The sequence below is a fragment of the Apostichopus japonicus genome, chromosome 19 (genome assembly GCF_037975245.1).
Source record: "Apostichopus japonicus isolate 1M-3 chromosome 19, ASM3797524v1, whole genome shotgun sequence".
Classification (NCBI taxonomy): domain Eukaryota; kingdom Metazoa; phylum Echinodermata; class Holothuroidea; order Aspidochirotida; family Stichopodidae; genus Apostichopus; species Apostichopus japonicus.
In genome coordinates, this window is record NC_092579.1 from 3,985,463 (window position 1) to 4,008,469 (window position 23,007).

Genomic DNA, 23,007 nt, shown 5'->3' on the forward strand with positions numbered 1-23,007 from the left:
ACTGCTAGGATCGAAATGTCAAGCCCACTTACTTTTACACATGTTTTTATTAGAGAGAGTAGTTGTAGTAGCCTCGTAGATTTATTCGAAAGTTTCGATTTACTATGAAGGATTTTAAGAAACATTGTAGGCTAGATTGAAAGTTGTTAAGTTTTTGATTGGTAGATGTTTTAACATGTTTTAGTCACCACGTGAAGACACCAAAGAAAAATAAAGACATTGCACCATAGAAAATGATTTGTTTGACTGTATTTCTGCAATGTAAAATGAAGATGATGACGTCATAACTGTAATTGAGTAATCGCGAGAAGACCTATGAGATTACTCGACTACAAAATAAAGTCGAATATCAGCACTTCTGTAACTCTTCTTATTAATATACATATTTCATACATTTCAAAGACTTTGAAAACATTTTTCATTCTGCATGAATGTTAAACTATTTAGAGATGAACTGTAATATGAAAGTTTATTTTAAACCTTTGCACTGTCTCTACTATTTGCACTTGAAATTTAAAATTCCTTCCAAAGCATCACAATGTAACTGTGTAATTGCCCTAATACTTACTCAAACTAAGTTAAAGTTAGACCACATGCCTAGGCTAACGATCGCCTAGGCCTAACTTACCATAGGCTAGGGCAAATAGGGGAAATAAGTTAGGGCTTGGATACTTAGGCCTAGTAACTTAAACTGTAGCCTAGTGTGCAGGCCCTAGCTCAGCCAACTCAGTTCTAATCCAACTTAAGATTTAAAGTGAGTTGGCTAGTATTACTGGTTTAAGTCTCACTCGGATCCGGACCGGGTGTCATAATTTGCACTATACAGCTAGAGAATAGTTTGGCATCCAGATAACATTGGATAATAGTGTGGCATATGTTATGGATTTCAAATGTTGTACTTGTGAATAGTTATTGGTTATTGTTATTTGTATCTGTGTGTACATTTTGTCGTTGCATTTCAATATTTAATCATCATTATGATATATGTTGTATTTGTGAATGATTAGTGGTAATAAAATGTATGGTGATAGTGTGAAGGGAGAAGAAAATGATATTCTTCATTTGTCTTTGTGTGTTTATTATGTCGCTGCATTTAAATCACGGTTTATTATGACAAATAATAATGGTGATAGTGTAAATTACAGGAATATAAAACATTTCATTTGTCTCCATGTGCGTCAAAATGATATAGTTACATATGAACGAAATGAATACCATAAATCATGACAGAGCCTGGTTAGGGAAGCTTTATGCGATTACGATGTTCCTTCCTATTCTGCTAATACTGTAACAAGCCAGAACCTTTATAACGGCAGTGTCTGTATGGGTTTATACGTCAATTGGGTCCATCAATGTGTTCCCATAAAGCATATGTAATTAACAATATGAAAAGCGAAGTTTCATTCTGCTTATAACTTGGACCAGTGGTATGTGTATTTGCCATAAGATAACAGCTGGGCTTTATCAATCAGCTATCAACCAATCACTAAGCAATGCAGCGACGATATCTGTTTAGAAATATACTGGTCTTAATCAGAGAGCAGTATTGAGTGTAAGGTCAACGGGCAATGAGTGAGAACAATGGCTTTTACAGGCCATCAAATTCTCAGGAAATGGAATTCGTTCCTCCCCTCAAACATTCCAAATGAAAATATTACTCTGAAACTGTAGAAATTAGTTTTATTTCCCACATTTACATATCCACACACGAGCACCAGTGTGCACAACCCACAACCACACAAGGCAACAGAAGCAATATATTCAGTAAAACTGCTGTGTGGGGTACACACAAACTGTACAACCAACACACAATAAGACACATCATTCTCTAATTCTAATGAGGCATGATCCTTTCCCTTGCATATGCCTAGGGTATCCCGCAGAATTATCCTTGAATCCATGACCTTACGTTAGACAGCTAAAGCTTATGAAGGGATAACCTAACAGACAAAGCTTAACGCTACAGGTAGCATACGCCCATTAAAAGCCGCATTGACTTACACACTATATCACAAAAGTAATGTGGTCTCTATGTGATCATGTGGTCTCTATGTGTCTACACAGAAGTTTTCATTAGCTAAACGCTACCCATTTGTGGATAGCTGACAAGTTGGCCTTTCAGGCACCATCAATCTTCCGTACCATGACCGCGCAGATTTTTGGCTATTTTGTCACTTGTAAACAAACCGCTTCACTCAGTAGTAAACAATTTTTTTGAAATTGAAATAGTCAACTTGAAAGAAACCAATACAGGTCAATGGTTATTGGATTACAATAGCGTAACTCCCAACATTGGACATTTGGTTCTCAAGTTATTGCAAAAATACTAGTTTTTGACCACTTATTGACCTTTGTTGACTTTGGATCACATGACCGTTATGTTTGGAAACGATCCCTGACCCCATTCACAAATACTCCCAAAATATCAATCATTTCGGACCCTGTCAATGGGAGTTGTTGCATTTTAATGTTTTGCATTTTTTTACTGCATTTTCCCGGGATAGCCATGGCACACTGAGTGGAGAACTGAAATAATACAAGCAAGAAAAATGTTTGCCACGTACTTCTCAGATACCGAATATTACACTTTTTAGACATTTAAAGTTTCATAAAACACTCCACTTGCTCGAGTTATTAGATGCGAAAAAAAGTTTTTCAAAGTTGGTTCTTTAGTCAGGAGTATAGAACTTACCACCTGATCGCTATAACATGTCTATGTTGTGAAAAGTACACCTACTCTTTCGAAAAAACGGGTAAAATAAAATTCAATTTCAAAGTGGAATGCGCAATGTATATATGTACAACGCAAAGCGCCCTCACTTTTTATCAAGGCTTCACTCCTTAAACACACGGTCATACACTGTTTCAGCATTCTTCATAGTTCAATTTCTATGGGCCCAAATGACCTACGCTAGGGTCTAGCCCCAGTTTTATAGTTTAAACCTAGATGTTTGGTGGACCATAGGCTAGGCCTGCGTTTCTTATTCAAATTTGGTGTCTAATACTGACGGCCATTGGGCCTAGGGAGCACAATTTACAAAAGTCACAACTCCACAAAACGTATGACATATCTCATGTCTTCGTGATATCGTGTCTTCAAGGTTTTCACAATATGGCCCCTAGTGACCCCCAATGACCTTTGACCTCACCAAAACCATAGGGATCTTGAACTCAACGTGCCACAACTACATACTAAATATGAAATTGGTCCAAGCTTCCCTTCTTGAGATATCGTGTTTACAAGGTTTTCACAATCTGACCCCTGGTGACCCCAAATGACCTTTGAACTCCTCTAAAAAATAATAGACTTCCTATTCCAATCTGTGAATAAATGTTTTCGTAATATGCCGTTTATTTAGTGCTCTAGCAACTTGTTAACAAGCGAGAACTCCCTCATCATAAATCTATTATTGACACATTGTTGCTTGAACACAATATTGTTTCTTTTGAAATCTCTGACAAGTCTTGCACATCTTTCGGTTTCTTTCTTCGTCAGGGCTTTTTCTAATTTTGTAATGTTTGTGAAGAAATCAGTGAATTTCGGTCGGCATCTGTGTAGTTACATCATGATACCAAGATTGAACTGAATCGGACATAGGCTTGAAGAGATTTTGACATTTTACGAGTTTAATATTAAAGCCCGCCCACTCATAAATATTCATTAGAAGGGAACCACAAACAATCGGGCACATATACACATCATGGTGCAACTCCCTACCCAGCATTACAATGACTTAACTTGTGGTTGTTGAGATAGCATGTTTGAAATCTAGCCGTCACATCCACACACACAAGTTATCATGACTGCATTGATTATGGTTATCATCGAAACCTAAACTTACAGCATACACACACACGCTGACATGAATGTATAAGTTAGTTGTAATTGTTTGCTTATCAAAGCCAAGAATGGAGTATATAGTCACATAAGGAATTTACATACACAACCATGTAAGATGGGGAGAAGAATAATGTATATAAGTCACTCATACAGGTGTAATTAAGCATATAATCCTGTTTAATAAGCTCCAACTGTAATTAACAGTGATTACAGAAAGACTTACTGACTTCCTCTGCCGAAAAAGACCACGAAATCGTGAGAAAATAGGAAATTATATTGAAAGGAATTTATGTTATGTTTTTATTCAAACTGTTCCGTGTAAGCATGTTGTAAAATTATATACTTCCCTATACTGGAGTGCTGTTCATAAACATTCATAAATGTTTTCTTTATACTTACAATAATAGACGTCTCTGTAAGACAGGTTCAGGTGAGGTACAGCTAATATTCTTCGATAGGTCTTGAATATAACCTTGTTCTTGATATAGTTCGATACGTTGTTTTTTTTTGTATGCTGAGTTTCTTGCAGGTCAACGAAGCGTGAAGTGATAACACAAATTTCACACAGATGGCCCTTTGAGATAACTGAAAAGACAACGAAATGATATGTTTTTGATCAGAGTATGAAAAAAATTATTAAAAACTGTAAAAAAACCTGAATTTTATATAATAAACGCTGAACAGCTGAAGTGTGGCGCACGAAAGATGTAGTGGAGGGTTGACTGTTAGGGTAAAAGAGGAGAACAGGCTTGATCTGATCTGGTATCTAGCAAATTAATAAAATGATAGAACTAATCTTTGACCTCCTACATATAAATCATATCGCGTGATGTTTAAGTCAAAATTGAATTAAAAGCAGTTCGTGTATGTTGTCCTTCTTGTTTAATTGAACATAGTTGAATCTTACTCGAAATGTGATGTCGTACCTTACCAAATACATAGAAATTCATTCTCGAAAAGGTAGCGAGAGGAGGAGTGGAGGGACCGGGGGGACTGGGTTAATATCAATACAGGTGATCTTCCTGTTAAGATCATCACTGAGATAATTACATAGCCTGAGATATCCCTCTCCCTCAATCTACCTTCCATTGAGTAAGTGGGCCGCCATATTGGTCCCTCTAACCAGTCCAATATAAGTCTGCAAAAGTTTAATAACGTTATAGCGTCTTTCTTATAGTTACGGTGAACTTGTGTGGTCAACGGTCCCATAGTATTATCTAATAGCGGAATATTGAGAAATTCTATACGATTTTCCGTTATGATTTAAACTAGAAACCTGACAAAGTAAGGAGATGAACTAAGTATTTCACATCTAGTATACTGGACATTTTAGTTAGTTGGGGGGGGGGGGGGGGAGTGAGGTTGGGGGATTCGGACGGGAGTATATAGAGTGGATACAAATATGTTCCAAAATCGGTTCATCTTGTGTGTCAGTGCACATGCATGCAGGCCACAGATGATGAGCTTCCTGTATAAGCTTCGTTCTTCTATGAGTCAGCCTTAACTTCCATTCCTGTATATATGTATTGTACTGCTTTAATACTTAATGTGAGGAGTTCCTAGGCAACACTGACGTTATTTAGCACCTTGGACTACCCATGTAATGATGTGGTTTCGTTTTAGCTCGAGCTAGTTGCATAATAAAAATAAAAATAAAATAAAACTGTTAGCAAACTGCATATCCACTAGAGAGCCTGTTTAGGAGAATGTGTAAAGGCCTGACTTTTCGATCCTACCAAGATCTTCTTCAAAGGCTAAATGACAAGTAACAGTAACAGAAGGGACAAAAACACGCACAGAATACAGACAGGTTAATGAGCATGGTGAACACAAAGTGATATATGTAAGGGGATTAGTAGACAAGGGATGGAGCGAGGAGAGAAAGAAACCAAGAACGGAAGAGGAGAGGTGGGAGATAAACAGTGGAGGGACAAAAAGAGGATTAAGGGAAGGGGTAGGGAATATAGGGGCGTATCCAGGATTTTCTAACCCGGGGAGCGCGAATTACTATCTAAGCGGAGCGCCGCCATCGATTGGCGCGCAGCGTACAAGAAAATTTCTGGTTTTGATACCCCCCCCCCCCCCCAGATCACCGGAAATGACACTTCTCGGGCTTGAAATGACCAACCAGATGTAAACTTTTGCCCGAGAACCAAAAGTTTCCCAATAGTTTTTTCCTTCTTCATCCATTACCTTTTCGAAGATTGTCACCAGTCACACATCCTGTTCGACCTCATCGCATTTCATGTGAATGGTGGTCAGGAAATTTTCGATAATTCAGACACAGTTAATTTATTGGTGTACAAATATTAAAACCGCACCCGATACTCATGGCTAGTATAGTAACTACTGTTCATGTTCCACAACCGTGCATCAGTAACTACTGCGCTGTGTTCGTAACACGGTAACATGAGTTATGGTGACACAGTAATTACTGCAAAGCTGTTACACGTTCCCATGTAAGACAAAGAACTGCGCGACTGGACAAGGAGTCTATTAGTATTTGACGTGGTAAACTATTACGATATTAAGGCCTAATTTAGACGTAGAGCTACTCATAAGGCTAATCTAGATTCCCCCTCCCCCACCTTAGGTCCCGCTTTGTATATCTGTTTTGTATCTATTTGAGACTTGCACACTATCACCTGTCCGTGAAGAATGTTTTAATCAAATGGATTTACTAATTCGATTAGAAAAAAGTTAGGCTACCATCTGAATCTCGCATGCAGTATACAACTAAGGAGTAGTCTTCGTTACCCAGCCGCCGCGCATTCTCACCTTTCGGACTCTTAGTTAAACGTGTAACAGCTTTGCAGGAATTACTGTGTCACCTGTAACACATGTTACCGTGTTGCGAACACAAACGAGGCATCAAAATGACAGCATAGAAACAAACCTTCAAATGTTCACTTACGTAACCTTAACGTAAATTCCTCAAACAAAATGTATAGGGCGAATGCTCTCGTGGTAGGCTAGAAATGAGCAAAATAAGAGTAAGATTACACGGTATATGAAAGGAAACGACAAGTCTCTATCCCACTCCCTTCGGGTTATGTCACTCCCCACCCCTCGTTTTTTGGGGGGGGAGAGGGGCACATTTCCTGGGCTACTATAGAACTGACTTGTTCGGCTTAATATTAAGTTTATATGATAAGAAGATATGGCAGAATTTATTCCTTTTTTAAAATAATTTAATAAACTAGGAAGTTCACCAAACTATAACACCAAACTTTAAATTAACACTATAGCTAAATATTTCATATATTAATTCATAATATACTAATCCAAATCTTTACAGTGTTGGTTTTTCCATGCATATGGCCTAGGCCTGTTATGTGTTTTTTTTTTCAACTTTGGACATGGCCATCTCTATACCGTAGAGTCAGGCATGCTGCTAATTCGGCAAGACGAGACAGAGCGGAGTCAACAGTGATTTTATCAGCAGGTTACCATTTCATTCATTTCATTTATTTCCAGTATAAATATAAATATTTATAAAAAGGACATCAAAAGTGAGTATGTAACAAGAAAATATTTTAAAATGTTAGTGTACAAAACACAAAAACAATATATATATATATATATATATATATACACACATACATATACACATATGTACACATATCTACACATACATACATATACATATACCACACGTACAAGTGCAGCTGTCTACAATAAATTTTCCAGATTACCATTTTGTAAATAAATAGCAGCACGATCAATAAAACTATTTCTATACACATTAGTTCTGAATTTTGGTGTTATTGCTTTGTTTCTCCACGACTATCACCAGCGGTGTGTGTCAGTATAAGGTCAACGAGCACACTGTACATTTAATATGGATTATATAATATAATTATACCTAAATTAGAGAATGAAATAAAAAAGGTAGTAATATATTCAGTTAATTTTATCTTTCGGTTGACCCCTTGTGAAATATTTCAAAATAATCTCTAATGAAACACGGGTCCTCAATCACCATCAAGACTTTTAATGTGCAATCAAGAACAGCTAGAATACTATATGAATTAATCCAGTGCAAAACTAAATTGTTCAATTCCACAGATCTATATCCCTTGAATTTAAAAGACACGCATCGGTCCAACACCCAGTGTAGCTCCATATCTGTTGATTAGAACACAGGAGCGCCAAACTATTAAATCACTAAACAAGGAGAAGGAGGTCCAGTAGGGAACTCTAGTCATGGCGGTGAAGTCAGCCATTACATCCAGTTGTGAGCAATAACTTATTGGTTGATTAACAGGTCTTCTGTATCTCGTAATTAGTTGCATTTTGTTTCTGGTTTCCTTGGAAACCTATGACGTTGCGTTTCTTAATGCGGGTTAAATTATCGGAATCGAAAGTACAACTCTAGTTTAGCATTGAAATGTCTTACTTTGATTAATAGATGAGAAAATAATGACTGGGATCGCGATAGCTCACAGTGCAGAAGCTGTAGAGCTGCTAGAAAAGATACTCCGGGACACGTAGGTTGGCTACTTCACTACTACCATATATATGGTTCATTGTGTGGTGTTTAAAACAAAGCTGGAAAGAGCATACCAAAAACAACCAAACAGTGTGAAAGTTTGAATGCAGTAATTTAATAAATGTGACTCCCAGAGAACTGACACTCGTTTTAATGTTTTGATTTTAATGACAAAAAAATATCACCACCTCGTTTTATTTAAAACTGGATTACTAACGATAGATCCACATGCCAGAATAACATGGGTTGACGATTATGATGTCATGGGCTTATGATCACTAACAATTCAATACTAGGAAAAAAGGCTTATAGCCTAACTCAGGCCTATGTACGTTGCCTTTCCTTTAGTCTAACTAAGGTTAGCCTAGGTAATAACTCAAGCCTAGAATATTTCAGTCTATGAACATAGCTCCATGTAGAATTATATAGAAATTCATACAAAGGCTCTATTTTGCAACATATTCCCAACACTGTAAATTTGGCAAAAGGACATAAGCAGTTGGTATAGGACTAGCCAGTAATCTGAGTTTTAAACATTTGTTAACTAACCCAAAGATATAAAATTATGCAGGCTACTATTTGGTTTGGGCGATACTCACTGACAAATACAGTTAGCTGGCGTGACTTATTTGTCTGCCTGATAGCGTTTGGATGTGTTGGTATAGATGGTGCACTAGGCTGGTGACTGGTGACAAATGTAGGGATCCACTAAAAGGAGAGAACGCACTTACGCCTGTTGGTAGGAGGAACAAAGCGGAACCAAGATGCAGCTTGAAACTTGTCAAAATGAAACAGAAAAGTGTTGAAGTATGCAGATTAATTTTTGACGGTATTAACAAGGACGGTCTACGAAATGGGAACTAACTTGTAAGGTCGGTTACACCCAAACTAAAGCTGGGTTCGTCGAGCATTTTGAATGAGTTAGCGTTATTGCCGTGAATAGTCATTGTGAGTCATTCCAGGTGAAAAATATGTTTGTTCTTCACATGAATACGGACCACGACAAGCAAAATGCCAAGTCTTTATCATTCAGAGAGTATTCTACACTGCATAGGACATATAAATAATAAAAGCCAACGCGCAATCACATATGCAGGGAGGAAGTAGCAGTAACTGGTCCGAAGTGTCGCATTCTACTCACAGCAGTCAACAAATAACACTGTAGTCGCGTGTCGATCAAATGAAAATCTCTTGGTCAGAAAACACATTTTTTCACATAGGCCTATACATGTAACATGTACACTATGTTTGTTTCATACCAGTCTACATTCTCCAAGCAATTGGCTGGCATTACGTCATTGACTGCTGCTTCGTCCTGTATGGTTGTCATCGTCGTCAGATTAATCTGTTTTTGATTCAAATATATAGGGTTGTGTGTCTCCCTGAGGTGAAAATTCGAAATTTGAAAGCTGCTAAGTTTTTGATTGATAGATGTTTCCAATGATTTAGTCACCACACGTTAAGACAACAAAGAAAAAATAAAGACAATCCACCATAGAAAAGGATTTGTTTGACTGTATTTCTGCAATGTAAAGTGACGGTGATGACGTCATAACTGTAACCGAGTAACCACGAGAAGAATGTGCGATTACTCGACTACAAAATAAATAGTCGAATATCAGCACTACGTAACTATTTCATACATTTCAAAGACTTTGAATACATTTTTCATTCTGCATCAATGTTAAAATATTAAGAGATGAACTGTAATATGAAAGTTTATTTCAAACCTTTGCACTGTCTCTACTATTTGCACTTGAAATTTAAAATTCCTTCCAAAGCATCACAATGTAACTGTGTAATTGCCCTAATACTTACTCAAACTAAGTTAAAGTTAGACCACATGCCTAGGCTAACGATCGCCTAGCAAGGGCGGCGGAACCGGGGGGGCACAGGGGGCACGTTCCTCCCACTTTTCCTCAGGTTAAAAATGTGCCCTTTTTTCTACATGAAAATTGTACTCTTGATCACCTTATTAGGTCAGCGATATTTCAGTAAGAGATCTAATCCTAATTTAGAAGTATTAATGAATTTCTGTGGGTCAAACTCAAATGTTTACTACCACAAGGTTTCTAACATTCTGGTGAGTGCTATTCATAGGCGTAGGAGCCCAGTTTGATTGGGGGGGGGGGGGGCTTGCCCGGAAAATATAACCAAGATTGTTCGCGCGCTCCGCGCGCGTTCAACATGTTAATGTGAATATCATATAGGCAGGCATCGGTTATTACATCGCATGCCAATAACATACAATCGTTTGCCGTGTTATTACCCTTCCATATTGGTTAGAATTATTGGGGAAGTCTTTACAATAATAATGATCATAATAATATCAGGTTAACCATTGAAAAACACATTCGAATTATTTTTCTTTCAGTAGGTGCCCGAAAAATTCTCAGCATATATTGCCCGAATTTTCACAAACATTTTTGGTTGGGGGCTGCAGCCCCCCCCCCCCCCAGCCCCACCCCACCCCAGCCTCCTACGCCTATGGTGCCATTATGCATATTCAATTTGCCAAAAAATTCCTAATGCATTTCCAAAAATGCATTGCTATATTACATTGTGACTTTGTAATAAGCAGAAGCCATTTATAGCCTACTATGAATAATGAGTATAGTTTTAATATCCCATAACCTACCCCATCCTTTTGTATTTTGACAGTTCATTTGCTTTCATGCATGTATTAATCGCGTCTGCAGGGACTTGGACTTTATAATGATTTCACCTCATTTTGTCTCGAAAGAAAATTTGTTCCTTGTTTCCCAATTTGCACATATTGCAGTGCTAGTATGCATTTTTTCCTTGAAGGGGGGGGGGGGCGTTAATGGAATGATGTGTATACGCAAATAAGATAATACAATAAGAGTTATAAATGGTACTAAATATGAGGCTGCATCAGTCCTATCGAATTTCTGCAAAGTGCCCTTCGACGTCGGTGCCCCCCCCCCCCCCCAGATTAAAAGTGCTTCCGCCGCCCTTGTCGCCTAGGCCTAACTTACCATAGGCTAGGGCAAATAGGGGAAATAAGTTAGGGCTTGGATACTTAGGCCTAGTAACTTAAACTGTAGCCTAGTTTGTCGGCCTTAGTTCGGCCAACTCAGTTCTAATCCAACTTAAGATTTAAAGTGAGTTGGTTAGTATCACTGGTTTAAGTCTCACTCGGATCCGGACCGGGTGTCATAATTTGCACTATACAGCTGGATAATAGTTTGGCATCGAGTTAACATTGGATAATAGTGTGGCATATGTTATGGATTTCAAACGTTGTGCTTGTGAATAGTTATTGGTAATTGTTATTTGTATCTGTGTGTACATTTTGTCGTTGCATTTCAATGTTTTATCATTATTTTGATATATGTTGTATTTGTGAATGATTATTGGTAATTATATGTATAGTGATAGTGTAAACGGAGAAGAAAATGATATTCTTCATTTGTCTTTGCTTGTTTGTTATGTCGCTGCATTTAAATCACGGATTATTATGACAAATAATAATGGTGATAGTGTTAATAGTAGGAATATAAAACATTTCATTTGTCCCCGTGTGCGTCAAAGTGATATAATTACATATGAACGAAATGAATACAATAAATCATGACCAGTGGCGTCGCCAAGGGGGGCCAGGGGGGGCGTGCCCCCCTGGAAAACCTAGTGCCCCCCGAGTGCCCCCCCCCCCATCTGAGATTTGGGTTGGTAAAAATATATATATATTTTGTTATATTCAACTCCCATCATCTGAGTTGGTTTTTCATAAGGACAAAGAAGCACAGTAATTCGTATTTTCTTCAAATGAGCTGCGAAAAAAAATGAAAAAGTTTATCCTTGAACGTCGGGTATCGAAGTCGTAACCCGCGCCATCACAACAGGTGTCGATATTTACATTGAATGTGTCAGTGCTCACGCCATACCAGCGGATATACACGTCCGCTTCGCGAGCTACATGACTGTGAGAAGGGAGTGTACTGCAATATGTTGCCTTGGTCTGAAGTTGACAGGTTAGGAGCTGACGAAATGTGAGAATGTGAGGGTCCGCAGGCACCATACTTGCCTACATTTGTGGACCCATATATTAACCCTGTTGTGTAGGGGGTGCAGAGGTCATTTGAGGTCAGATGCTTGTAGGAACAAATGGCGAATGTTCACACCTGCATACTGAGCCATACTCGATGTGTGATCAAACTTTGGATTGCATGGTGAGATCCCTAATAGGAGCCAATAACGATGCTGGAACCTGTTACATCTTAATAGATAATGGGCGAAAACGAGGACAAGAAAGGAGTCGGGGGTCATGCACACATTAATTCAACAAATGTAGGTTCTATTTATACAGGGTTAGGCATAATATCGACAGCATGTGGTTCATATCCTCTGCAAAATTCTGCGCCATGTTAAAATCATTACCTCAAAAATAGCAAGTTCTGGAGATATCTTCAGATCAAATTTAGCATCAAATGTGGCAGCAATTTGCATCTAGCCCATCCTCCGTATGCGAAAATTTTCCAAAGGGGAGGGGGGCAGTGGCGGCGGAACTGGGGGGCTCAGCCCCTAATGAAAAAGTTGAAGGGGCAAATGCATGATACGCCCCACCCCCCCCCCCACAATATTTACCAAGGCTCCGAAACGTGCATGTGCCCATTTTTCAATGCATTCTTGTCGATCTGTCCGATGCACACGTATACTATATAGGTGTAATAATTTTAGTAAATGCTGGGGGGACCCTCGGCCCGTCCCCTGGCTATAGACCACATTGTCACCCAACCGCGTCTTCACGCCCCGTGAAAAGTGGAAGCAGTGAGTGTGAGTACCGGTAAGTGCAACACAAATTCGTCTTAGGCCAATGACTTGCTTCATTTCAGCCAGTTCTCCAACATCCCCTTACTACACTCAAAAACGTCTTTCGAGTACACTACGAGTAATAGCTACTCTCTTAAAACACCATCGAATATACAAATTACAATGTTTTTACAGACTTTTACGTGCAATCTGAGAAATTGCAGGCTTGATACCCATATTTTAGGGCTAGGTATTCGCAGCATAAAACACTCGGGAAGTGCCGTTTCCGGCCATCTGGGGGTTTCAAAAAAACCCAAATTTTCTTGTACGATCCGCGCCAACCGATGGTGGCGCTCCGCTTAGATAGTCTCTATACATTAGCCTCCCAAATAATTTTCCCGTTCCGCCGCGCTTGGAGGGGGTACCCCCTCCCCTTAGACCCCTCCCCCAGGACGGCGATCCGTATCCACCTAAGTGCCCCCCATCAAATGCTGGTGCCCCCTGTGCCCCCCCCAGACTGAAAAGTCTGGTGACGCCACTGATCATGACAGAGCCTGGTTAGGGAAGCTTTATGCGATTACGATGTTCCTTCCTATTCTGCTAATACTGTAACAAGCCAGAACCTTTATAACTGCAGTGTCTGAATAGGTTTATACGCCGATTGGGTCCATCAATGTCACCCATAAAGCATATGTTATTAACAATATGAAAAGCGAAGGTTCCTTTCTGCCAATAACTTGGACCAGTGGTATGTGTATTTGCCATAAGTCAACAGCTGGGCTTTATCAATCAGCTATCAACTAATCACTAAGCAATACAGCGACGATATCCCTTTAGAAATATACTAGTCTTCAGAGAGCAGTATTGAGTGTAAGGTCAACGGGCAATGAGTGAGAACAATGGCTTTTACAGGCCATCAAATTCTCAGGAAAGGGAATTCGTTCCTCCCCTCAAACATGCCAAATGAAAATATTACTCTGAAAATGTAGAAATTAGTTTTATTTCCCACATTAACATATCCAGACACGAGCAACAGTCTGCAAAACCCACAACCACACAATGCAACAGAAGCAATAAATTCAGTAAAACTGCTATGTGAGGTACACACAAACTATACAACCTACACACAATAAGACACATCCCTCTCTAATTATAATGAGGCATGATCCTTTTACTAGCATTTGGCCTAAGGTATCCCGCAGAATTATCCTTGAATCCATGACCTGACGTAAGACAGCTAAAGCTTAGGAAGGCATAACCTAACAGACTAAGCGTAACCCTACAGGTAGCATACGCCCATTAAAAGCCGCATTGACTCACACACAGTATCACAAATGTAACGTGGTCTCTATGTGGTAATGTGGTCTCTATGTGTCTACACGAAAGTTTCCATTAGCTAAACGCTACCCATTTGTGGATAGCTGACAAGTTGGCCTTTCAGGCACCATCAATCTTCCGTACCATGACCGCGCATTTTTTTTTGCTATTTTGTCACTTGTAAACAAACTGCTTCACTCAGTAGTAAACAATTTTTTGAAATTGAAATAGTCAACTTGAAAGAAAATAATACATGTCAATGGGTACTGGATTACAATAGCGTAACTCCCAACATTGATGGACATTTGGTTCTCAAGTTATTGCAAAATACTAGTTTTTGACCACTTATTGACCTTTGTTGACCTTGGATCACATGACCGTTATGTTTGGAAACGATCCCTGACCCCATTCACAAATACTTCCAAAATATCAACCATTTCGGACCCTGTCAATGGGAGTTGTTGCATTTTTAATGTTTTGCATTTTTTGACGGCATTTTCCCGGGATAGCCATGGCACACTGATTGGAGAACTCAAATAATACAAGCAAGAAAAATGTTTGCCACGTACTATTCAGATACCGGAAATGACACTTTTTAGACATTTAAAGTTGCATAAAACACTCCACTTGCTCGATTTATTAGAGGCGAAAAACAAGTTTTCAAAGTTGGTTCTTAAGTCAGGAGTATAGAGCTTACCACCTGATCGCTATAACATGTCTATGTTGTGGAAAGTACACCTACTTTTTCAAAAAAAAACGGGTAATATCAAATTCAATTTCAAAGTGGAATTTGCAATGTATATATGTACAACGCAAAGCGCCCTCACTTTTTATCAAGGCTTCACTGCTGAAACACACGGTGATACACTGTGTCAGCATTCTTCATAGTTCAATTTCTATGGGCCCAAATGACCTACGCTAGGGTCTAGCCCTAGTTTGATAGTTTACACCTAGATGTTGGCTGGACCATAGGCTAGGCCTTAAATTTGGTGTCTAATACTGACGGCCATTGGGCCTAGGGAGCAAAAATTTACAATAGTCACAACTCCACAAAACGTATGACATATCTCATGTCTTGGTGATATCGTGTCTTCAAGATTTTCACAATTTGGCCCCTAGTGACCCTCAATGACCTTTGACCTCACCAAAAACAAAGGGATCTTGAAATCAACTTGCCACAACTACATACTAAATATGAAATTGGCTTCCCTTCTTGAGATATCATGTTTACAAGGTTTTCACAATCTGACCCCTAGTGACCCCAAATGACCTTTGAACTCCTCTAAAAACCAATAGACTTCTTTTCCTCAATGTGGTACTCCTACACACCAAATATGAGATTGGTACAAGCTCCCCTTATTGAGATATCATGTTTAAAAGCAAGACGTTACATGCACATACACATGCACACACTCATCCGCCTGAATGACTACAAAGGTTACGATTACCATCAGAAACGAAAATGTTTGTTTTTTAGAGACTTCTACAGAAAATTTAATACTGTCATGAAATGAATTAACATGTACAAAAAAGAAAAAAACACTTGAGCAACTTGTTCACCATGTGGCCTGACGAAAAATATGTTGTCAATATATCTGTAATATTGTTATGGCTTAAGCGTAGAAAATGATAGCTTTTCCTATTCCAATCTGTGAATAAATATGTTTGTGTACTATGCTGCTAATTTAGTGCTCATAGCAACTTGTTAACAAGCGAGAACTCCCTCATCATAAATCTATTATTGACACATTGCTGCTGAAACACAGTATTGTTTCTTCTGAAATCTCTGACAAGTCTTGCACATCTTTCGGTTTCTTTCTCTGTCAGGGCTTTTTCTAATTTTGTGATGTTTGTGAAGAAATCAGTGAATTTTCGGTCGGCATCTGTGTAGTTACATCATGATACCAAGATTGAACTGAATCGGACATAGGCTTGAAGAGATATTGACATTTTATGAGTTTCATATTAAAGCCCGCCCACTCATAAATATTCACTAGATGGGAACCACAAACAATCGGGCACATATACACATCATGGTGCAACTCCTTACCCAGCATAACAATGACTTAACTTGTCGTTGTTGAGATAACATGTTTACAATCTAGCCGTCACATCTACACACACAATCATCATGACTGCATTGATTATGATTCTCATCGAAACCAAAACTTACAGCATACACAAACACACGCTGACATGAATGTATAAGTTACTTGTAATTGTTTGCTTATCAAAGCCAAGAATAGAGTATATAGTCACATAAAGTATTTACATAGATAACTATGTAAGAGGGGGAGAAGGATATTGTATATAAGTCACTCATACAGGTGTAATTAAGCATATAATCCTGTTTAATAAGCTCAAACTGTAATTAACAGTGATTACAGAAAGACTTCCTAACTTCCTCTGCCCCTCTCAAGTAAACAAGTTCCTGGTTAGTGTTACATCATCACTGGTGATATGTTCATATCATTACTTGCCTACAATAACCCACAATATGATTTCAGTCATTATTCTGGGCACAATGTTGCTTGAACTACAGGATTTTTCCATCTAAAATCTCTGACAAGTTTGGCACAGTCTTCATTTCCTTGTTCTGTTAAGGCATTTTCCAATTTTGTGACATTTGTGGGAGATATCAGTGAACTTTTGGTCAGCTTCTCTAACAAAAGAGTTCCTGGCGTTTTGTGCTTCTTGATATCAGTAATTCCTTCTTCAGGAAGTTGGAAAATATTTGCCAGCAGGGTAGATTGGTCTACATCAAGATGTTCTGATAAGTTCTGCTTTAGCTGATCAAAAGATTTGATGATGGCTGTAAGGTTGTAAGAGAATGAAATTTCGACTCTACATAAAGTGAATTAAACTAATCCTGTTTTAGGGAAATAATATCCAGAAACGTGAGACAACATAGATGTGTTTCTTACACTCAGGGGCAAAATAAACCTGAAAGCTCAGAGTTTTCAATGAGACTAAAAAGGAACTCTGATTTAACTCACAGAATACATCTTTAAAGCAGGTGACTGAATTTCATTAATTGTTGTTTTCCACTGCAATATGACTTGAATACAGTATCAATACTCAGTCTAAGTGTGTTGCTTTGGTATCGAAACTGATGTTTAAAACCAAAGCAAACACCAATACTTAACATACTTTAGAACTGCAATCCTTTTATATGAGATGTGTACATGTACACTTTTTTCTTACATCAACATTTTACATACTGCCGACAATTCCTTACATATGAGATTTGAACACCTGATCCCACTTTGCATAGAGGAGTCCAGGCTGCAGTTGTCATTTCAACTTGTGGACTATATGTAACTATCAGCTATTTGCAATACTTGATATTGAAGAAACTGTTCTAGTTCACAAATCTGGTAGTGAGTACAACATGGTAATGAAACATCTTCAGCTGCATTAACATGCTAAAATAATTAATTACTCACATTCGGGTAGAATGAGCTGAAATGGAGATGTGATTTGGTCAATGTGTCGTAACTTTTCAATCTGTGAAGAGGAAACAGAGGAAAGCTTTATGATTGCCCTAGAAAATAAGTTTGTGCATATTTCACCTCTATCAATTAAGAGTATGTCTCCAGAAGCAGTTTAACTAATACTTTAAGATGTGCAAATTAGGACTATTTTCTATACATTTGTGATCTGAAGACAGCTTGTCATAAGATTTTCTTCTGGCATTGTAAAATTATAGTTCAAACCTTTATTAATGAAAATCAGTTCATCAACTAAGACCGACAGAGTAGAAAATCAATAGATGATGCCTAAACATATACATAGTGTGGTAAGCCATACATATTAATATTCATATACTTGTGCACGGCCAAATGAAGAGGATTGTCCATTGACTAATGCTGTAACATAAAAAGGAATGAGTTATCATGTTGAGACAAACTATAAAAACAGAAAAAACCTCATAAGCATTTATCTATATACTTACATCATATTATCCAAGTACATATGTAAAGCTAATTAGACATACTACTTCAAAGATATCTGATTAAGAATTTAATGTTCACTGAATAAAATTCATGATATGCACACAAAAAAAACAGAAAAAACAACACGGTTGATTGTATGAATGTAGTGTGACAAACCTAATATGTCAAGTTGGGAAATCATGAAACATTTCGTTCTTGTCATGTGTTAAAACTACTTAAAAGCCATTTCTTGCAATATGTTGAATATTAATGACATGAAGTTGGAGACATCATGAAAATGTGCTCATTGTGCACCAACATGACCATACCAGTATGAACCAAAGTTCATGTTAAGCCCTGCCCACTCATTACTATTCAAGAGATGGGAACCAAGAAAAATGGGGCACATCTACTCATCATGGGGCATATATCTCCCAAATATAACATTGATTCAACTTGTGGTTTTTGAGATATCGTATTTACAAGCTGTTTTTGACAATTTTCCACTCATAAATATTAATGAGGTAACATTGTTGTAGCAAAGAACATGTACATAATATGTAGTTACAGCACCGTACCAAGTATGAACTAAATCAGACATACTCCTCATATTCAAATCTTTCTTTCTGCTACATTAATTCAAAATCAAGTTACCTGCAACTGAATACTAAGCTGGAAAAGATTCTTCCTAAACTTCCCATATCTTGCTTCTATTTCCAGATTGAACGTATCTTCGATCCCTTTATACTGAAGATGGAATTCTATCTTGTGTCTGTTCTTTAACCATATGGTTTCCGTGGCAACATCCTTTGAAAGAGAATAATTAGAAGTTGACATTGAAGTGGTTGAAGTTAATGTGTTAACATTCTAAGGATTACAGGTTCCAGTCCTGCACAGATGTTTAATCTGTGACCTTGGGCAAGGCACTTATTCCAATCAGCCCCTCTTCACCCAGATGTATACATTTAAACCTACGAGGTAACTTTCACCGTACTCTGATACCCTCATTGAGTATCATTACAAATTGAGAAGAAAGAGTTTCAATATTACAAATGAAATGTTGATTTGTAATCAATGTAGTAAAAGAGTTTACAATACAGCAACATATGCTAGCATTATTACATACTACTCAACAGGTGCATAAAACTATTCTTCCAACAAATAGAAATTACCTGTGGAACAGGAATTACCTGCTTTCTTTACATGTTGACATAAAATAAATAAGAACATTTGACAGACATTACTAACCACTTTTCTTGGGTTACACTGTGAGGTACTGGAGTTGGTGCTAACATGTAAAGTTGAAGTCATAGACTTGAGTTGAACAGACACAGGATCATGAATTATGGAACCCTTTTGCTGATAGATTTCTTCATTGATAAGGCTCTGTTAAAATAGAAATGAGACAATATTACATTATAATTAATGTATATTTAAACATTACCATAAATGCATACACCCATTGCATTGTCCCATGTATGAGCAGGAAGCAATAACAGCTCCCTAGTATGACCCTCTCATTAAAACTGGTGTGGCCTTTAATTGGTAAAACAAGCAGCTACTATAAATATCTGATACATGGAGTGCAATAAGGTCTAACTCTCTGTACAGATTTTCTGCCTAATCTCTTGTCTGGCTGATTAACTGGACCAACTAATGTGTTATCAAACACTGAGCTCTGTTATACAGCACAAGCATGTGACTTGAATCCCCACGTAATGAGGGGAATATAAACTGAAATCAGGGAGCTGTTATTATTATACATTGATTGTCTTCAAGATACATTATCAAAGACCATTCATAGTCTCACGGCTTATGTTCTGAAAAATATAAACTCTTTACTCTAATATTGGACAAGGTGTACGTGTTTACAAATGTGTCTGTTACAACAATTGTTGTCAGTTGTCAATGACCACAGACCAAAAAATATTGAACATGCAATTTTTGTTTAGGACATCTGGTCAGTGTGTTTTGTCGACTACAAGGTTATTTTCGACCATCAATGACCACAGACAGCCTGAACCAGCTAATCTTACATTGAAAAGATTCCACCTTTTGAGTTAAAATGTTGAATTGGAAGCCACCCGAAGTGTAAGTTGTAATCCATAAGCCCTTGCAGGTTTCTCCCAAATTTGTGGTCACTTAAGTGACGTAAAAATAACTGCTGTTTATTATTATTATTAAGTAACTCTGACATCAATTAAGTTTGAATTAAGGCAGATGACTGGAATCTGTGAGATCATTTGCAATACCACTTGAGCTGAAAAAAAATCTACTACTTACTTTATGTTCCAGTGAGTCATCATTATGAAACCAAAGATGAATTGTCAATTGATCCCCCGATTCAGAAACTCTGTTCACAATTGGTAAGACGCAGACACGTTTCAACATCTTGGGTATGAAAGGGACGTGAAGACCAATGAGACATGGTTTCTCAGCTTTAACTGCAAAGTGCTGACTATTCATAGAGCAGCTGAGATATTTCCTTTCTTGGCTCCATTTGATAATTTTATCTGAAGAAGATTTAAAAAACTATTTTGCTAGATAAGTATTTATAACATGGTGAAAGGTAAAACACCAAGCCTAAAATATACCATAGATGATTTTAAATTGACAGTGTTGTGTTAGAAAATGCAACACTGCTTACAAAGAACATCAAAACAGTACAACATCTTGTTTTTCACTTAATGTATAATTGCAATGTTGCCAAATAAATTGTGTTGCTAACTACAGCCTGCCATAGCTTGAGGTGCTTTTTCCTCCTTTAATAATCTTGTTTATTTATCCCTTAAGGTTGGAACAAATGATTGAGGTCATCAGGTCAATGTACTACTGAGAAGAGAAGGGTTCCTTGAAAAACATGTTGGCTTTGTGATTCCTTGCCATACAATTTGCTCAAACTTCCACATACCTATCAGACTAAGGTAGAGCAAGTGAGTTAAATTTGTCTATGAACTAAGTGAAAGCCAGGAAAGAAATCATGTTATTATATATATATATTATATACATTAGCTTTTATTATGTGTATATTTTCCCTTTTTTCCTACCTATATCAAAGTTTACCAAGCAATAGCAAAAAACCACACATTCTCAGCAAAAGTAGGCATTTCATCGGGATATTTGAAGTTTTCTAATACAAAACCTTCAAAACTTAACTATTTTACTACCAAAATCTACTACTTTTGGAATTCTGTTTAGAAATTGAAAGTTTAACAGCTGTGTCTGCATGGAATGTAAATGAAATTCATGGAAACTTTTTTGAGTCATTGTGTTAAGAAATGTATCAGAGTTTGCCTGCTACATAAAAAGGAGGATACTTGTACATTTTTAATATGGAACCACATACTAAATGTCAATTTACACCATTATGCCCTTGAGGTCATGGTGTTAATAAGCCAATAGGGGTGACATACAAAAACACACTAACTCATATACACACCTTTGTTGATACAACAAATTTAAGTAACTAAATATAATTATCAAAGGAATCAATAAACACAATGCAAAAGAAACAGAAACACACCTGTTTGTAATACACCAGAGTACACATCAAGACCCGTCTGGTCAGCTGGAGTAACAGCACAGTGTGGAATAATCAAGGTGACAGGCTTGTGTAAGGTAAGGCTCTCAGGACCAAATTTCACAAAAGGGGTCAATCTTAGACTCTTCTTTGAGAAAGGTTCATTGATGGCAGGTTCAGTAGAAACCCATAGACTAACAATCCTTCCAGTGTGTAGTGCACCAGCTGGTACAAGGAGATTAACACCTGCTATAAACATCTCTCCTCCACGATGATCAAAGTACTGCTCTTTATAAAGATTGGATCCTGGGAACAAAGGAAGTGTCTCTGGAGGAGAAAAGTAATATATTTCAAGTGAAAGGAAAGTGATTTTGCCACTTCAATGCTTATTCAATGCATTAACACATTTAATGAAAATAGTCTTTTTAACACAAACTTGTTTCACTTTCTACTTGTAGAAACAAAATAATTAAGAATCACAATAAATTTTAATTTTTGACTGAACATCAGATATGAAATAATTGACCTGATTGATGAAAACAGATCTAGAAGAGAATATTTCGTTGAAAGTAACACGAATTACTTTTATTTCAGGTATCTAGATCATATTCCTATGATGTAGCTATTTTGTGAGTAATTTTCCTAAAATAAATAAAAATACTTGTTCTTCCATAAACACTGAAACAGCAAGGGCTTGAAATGTATTCCTAGAGTGTGTTATAACAAGGAGGTAAATTATATCACGTAGAAATATTAAAAGAAATACCCATGTAGCTAAATACATAGGGTATCTTTACCATGCTCTTCCTTTGCAAGTAGCAATATCCGTCTTCCCAAGTCCAGTTTTCCATTAGACAATTTCAAGGCTCTTTGGACATCCAGTCTCTTGTAACCCTCTTCTATCAAAATTGTGTAATTTACTGACAATTTTGATTCCCTTTTTGAGATTACTTCCTGTTTCTTTGGAATTTTTACCTGAAACAATGTTGAAATATTACAATTTGTTTATCAAATCTACATTTTTTTATCATACTTTCATCATGATATTCAACTAATTACTGCATTTGATTTGGCTTCAGTGAATATTCTACACAGACTTTCTGTACACTTGATCTCTACAAACATAACT

General features: G+C 37.4%; 1 protein-coding gene across 10 annotated transcripts in view; it reads right to left on the minus strand.

Annotated features, from left to right (window-relative positions):
- The window catches only part of LOC139960271 (uncharacterized), a 135,413-nt gene that overhangs the window by 90,960 nt on the left and 21,446 nt on the right, over positions 1-23,007 (minus strand). Inside the window, exons 14-20 of one of the 10 annotated variants that reach the window (XM_071958518.1) lie at positions 22,676-22,853; positions 21,882-22,184; positions 20,642-20,871; positions 19,607-19,744; positions 19,013-19,165; positions 17,870-17,930; positions 16,243-17,235 (exon numbers count right to left, since the gene is read on the minus strand). The exons of 5 other annotated variants lie outside the window; for them this stretch is intronic. In XM_071958518.1, coding sequence (XP_071814619.1) covers positions 16,934-17,235; positions 17,870-17,930; positions 19,013-19,165; positions 19,607-19,744; positions 20,642-20,871; positions 21,882-22,184; positions 22,676-22,853 — 1,365 coding nt within the window. In that variant the 3' untranslated portion in view covers positions 16,243-16,933. Of the gene's footprint in view, positions 1-16,242; positions 17,236-17,869; positions 17,931-19,012; positions 19,166-19,606; positions 19,745-20,641; positions 20,872-21,881; positions 22,206-22,675; positions 22,854-23,007 lie in introns of those variants that run through there. 4 more of the 10 variants (XM_071958511.1, XM_071958513.1, XM_071958514.1 and 1 more) reach the window with 4 other exon arrangements.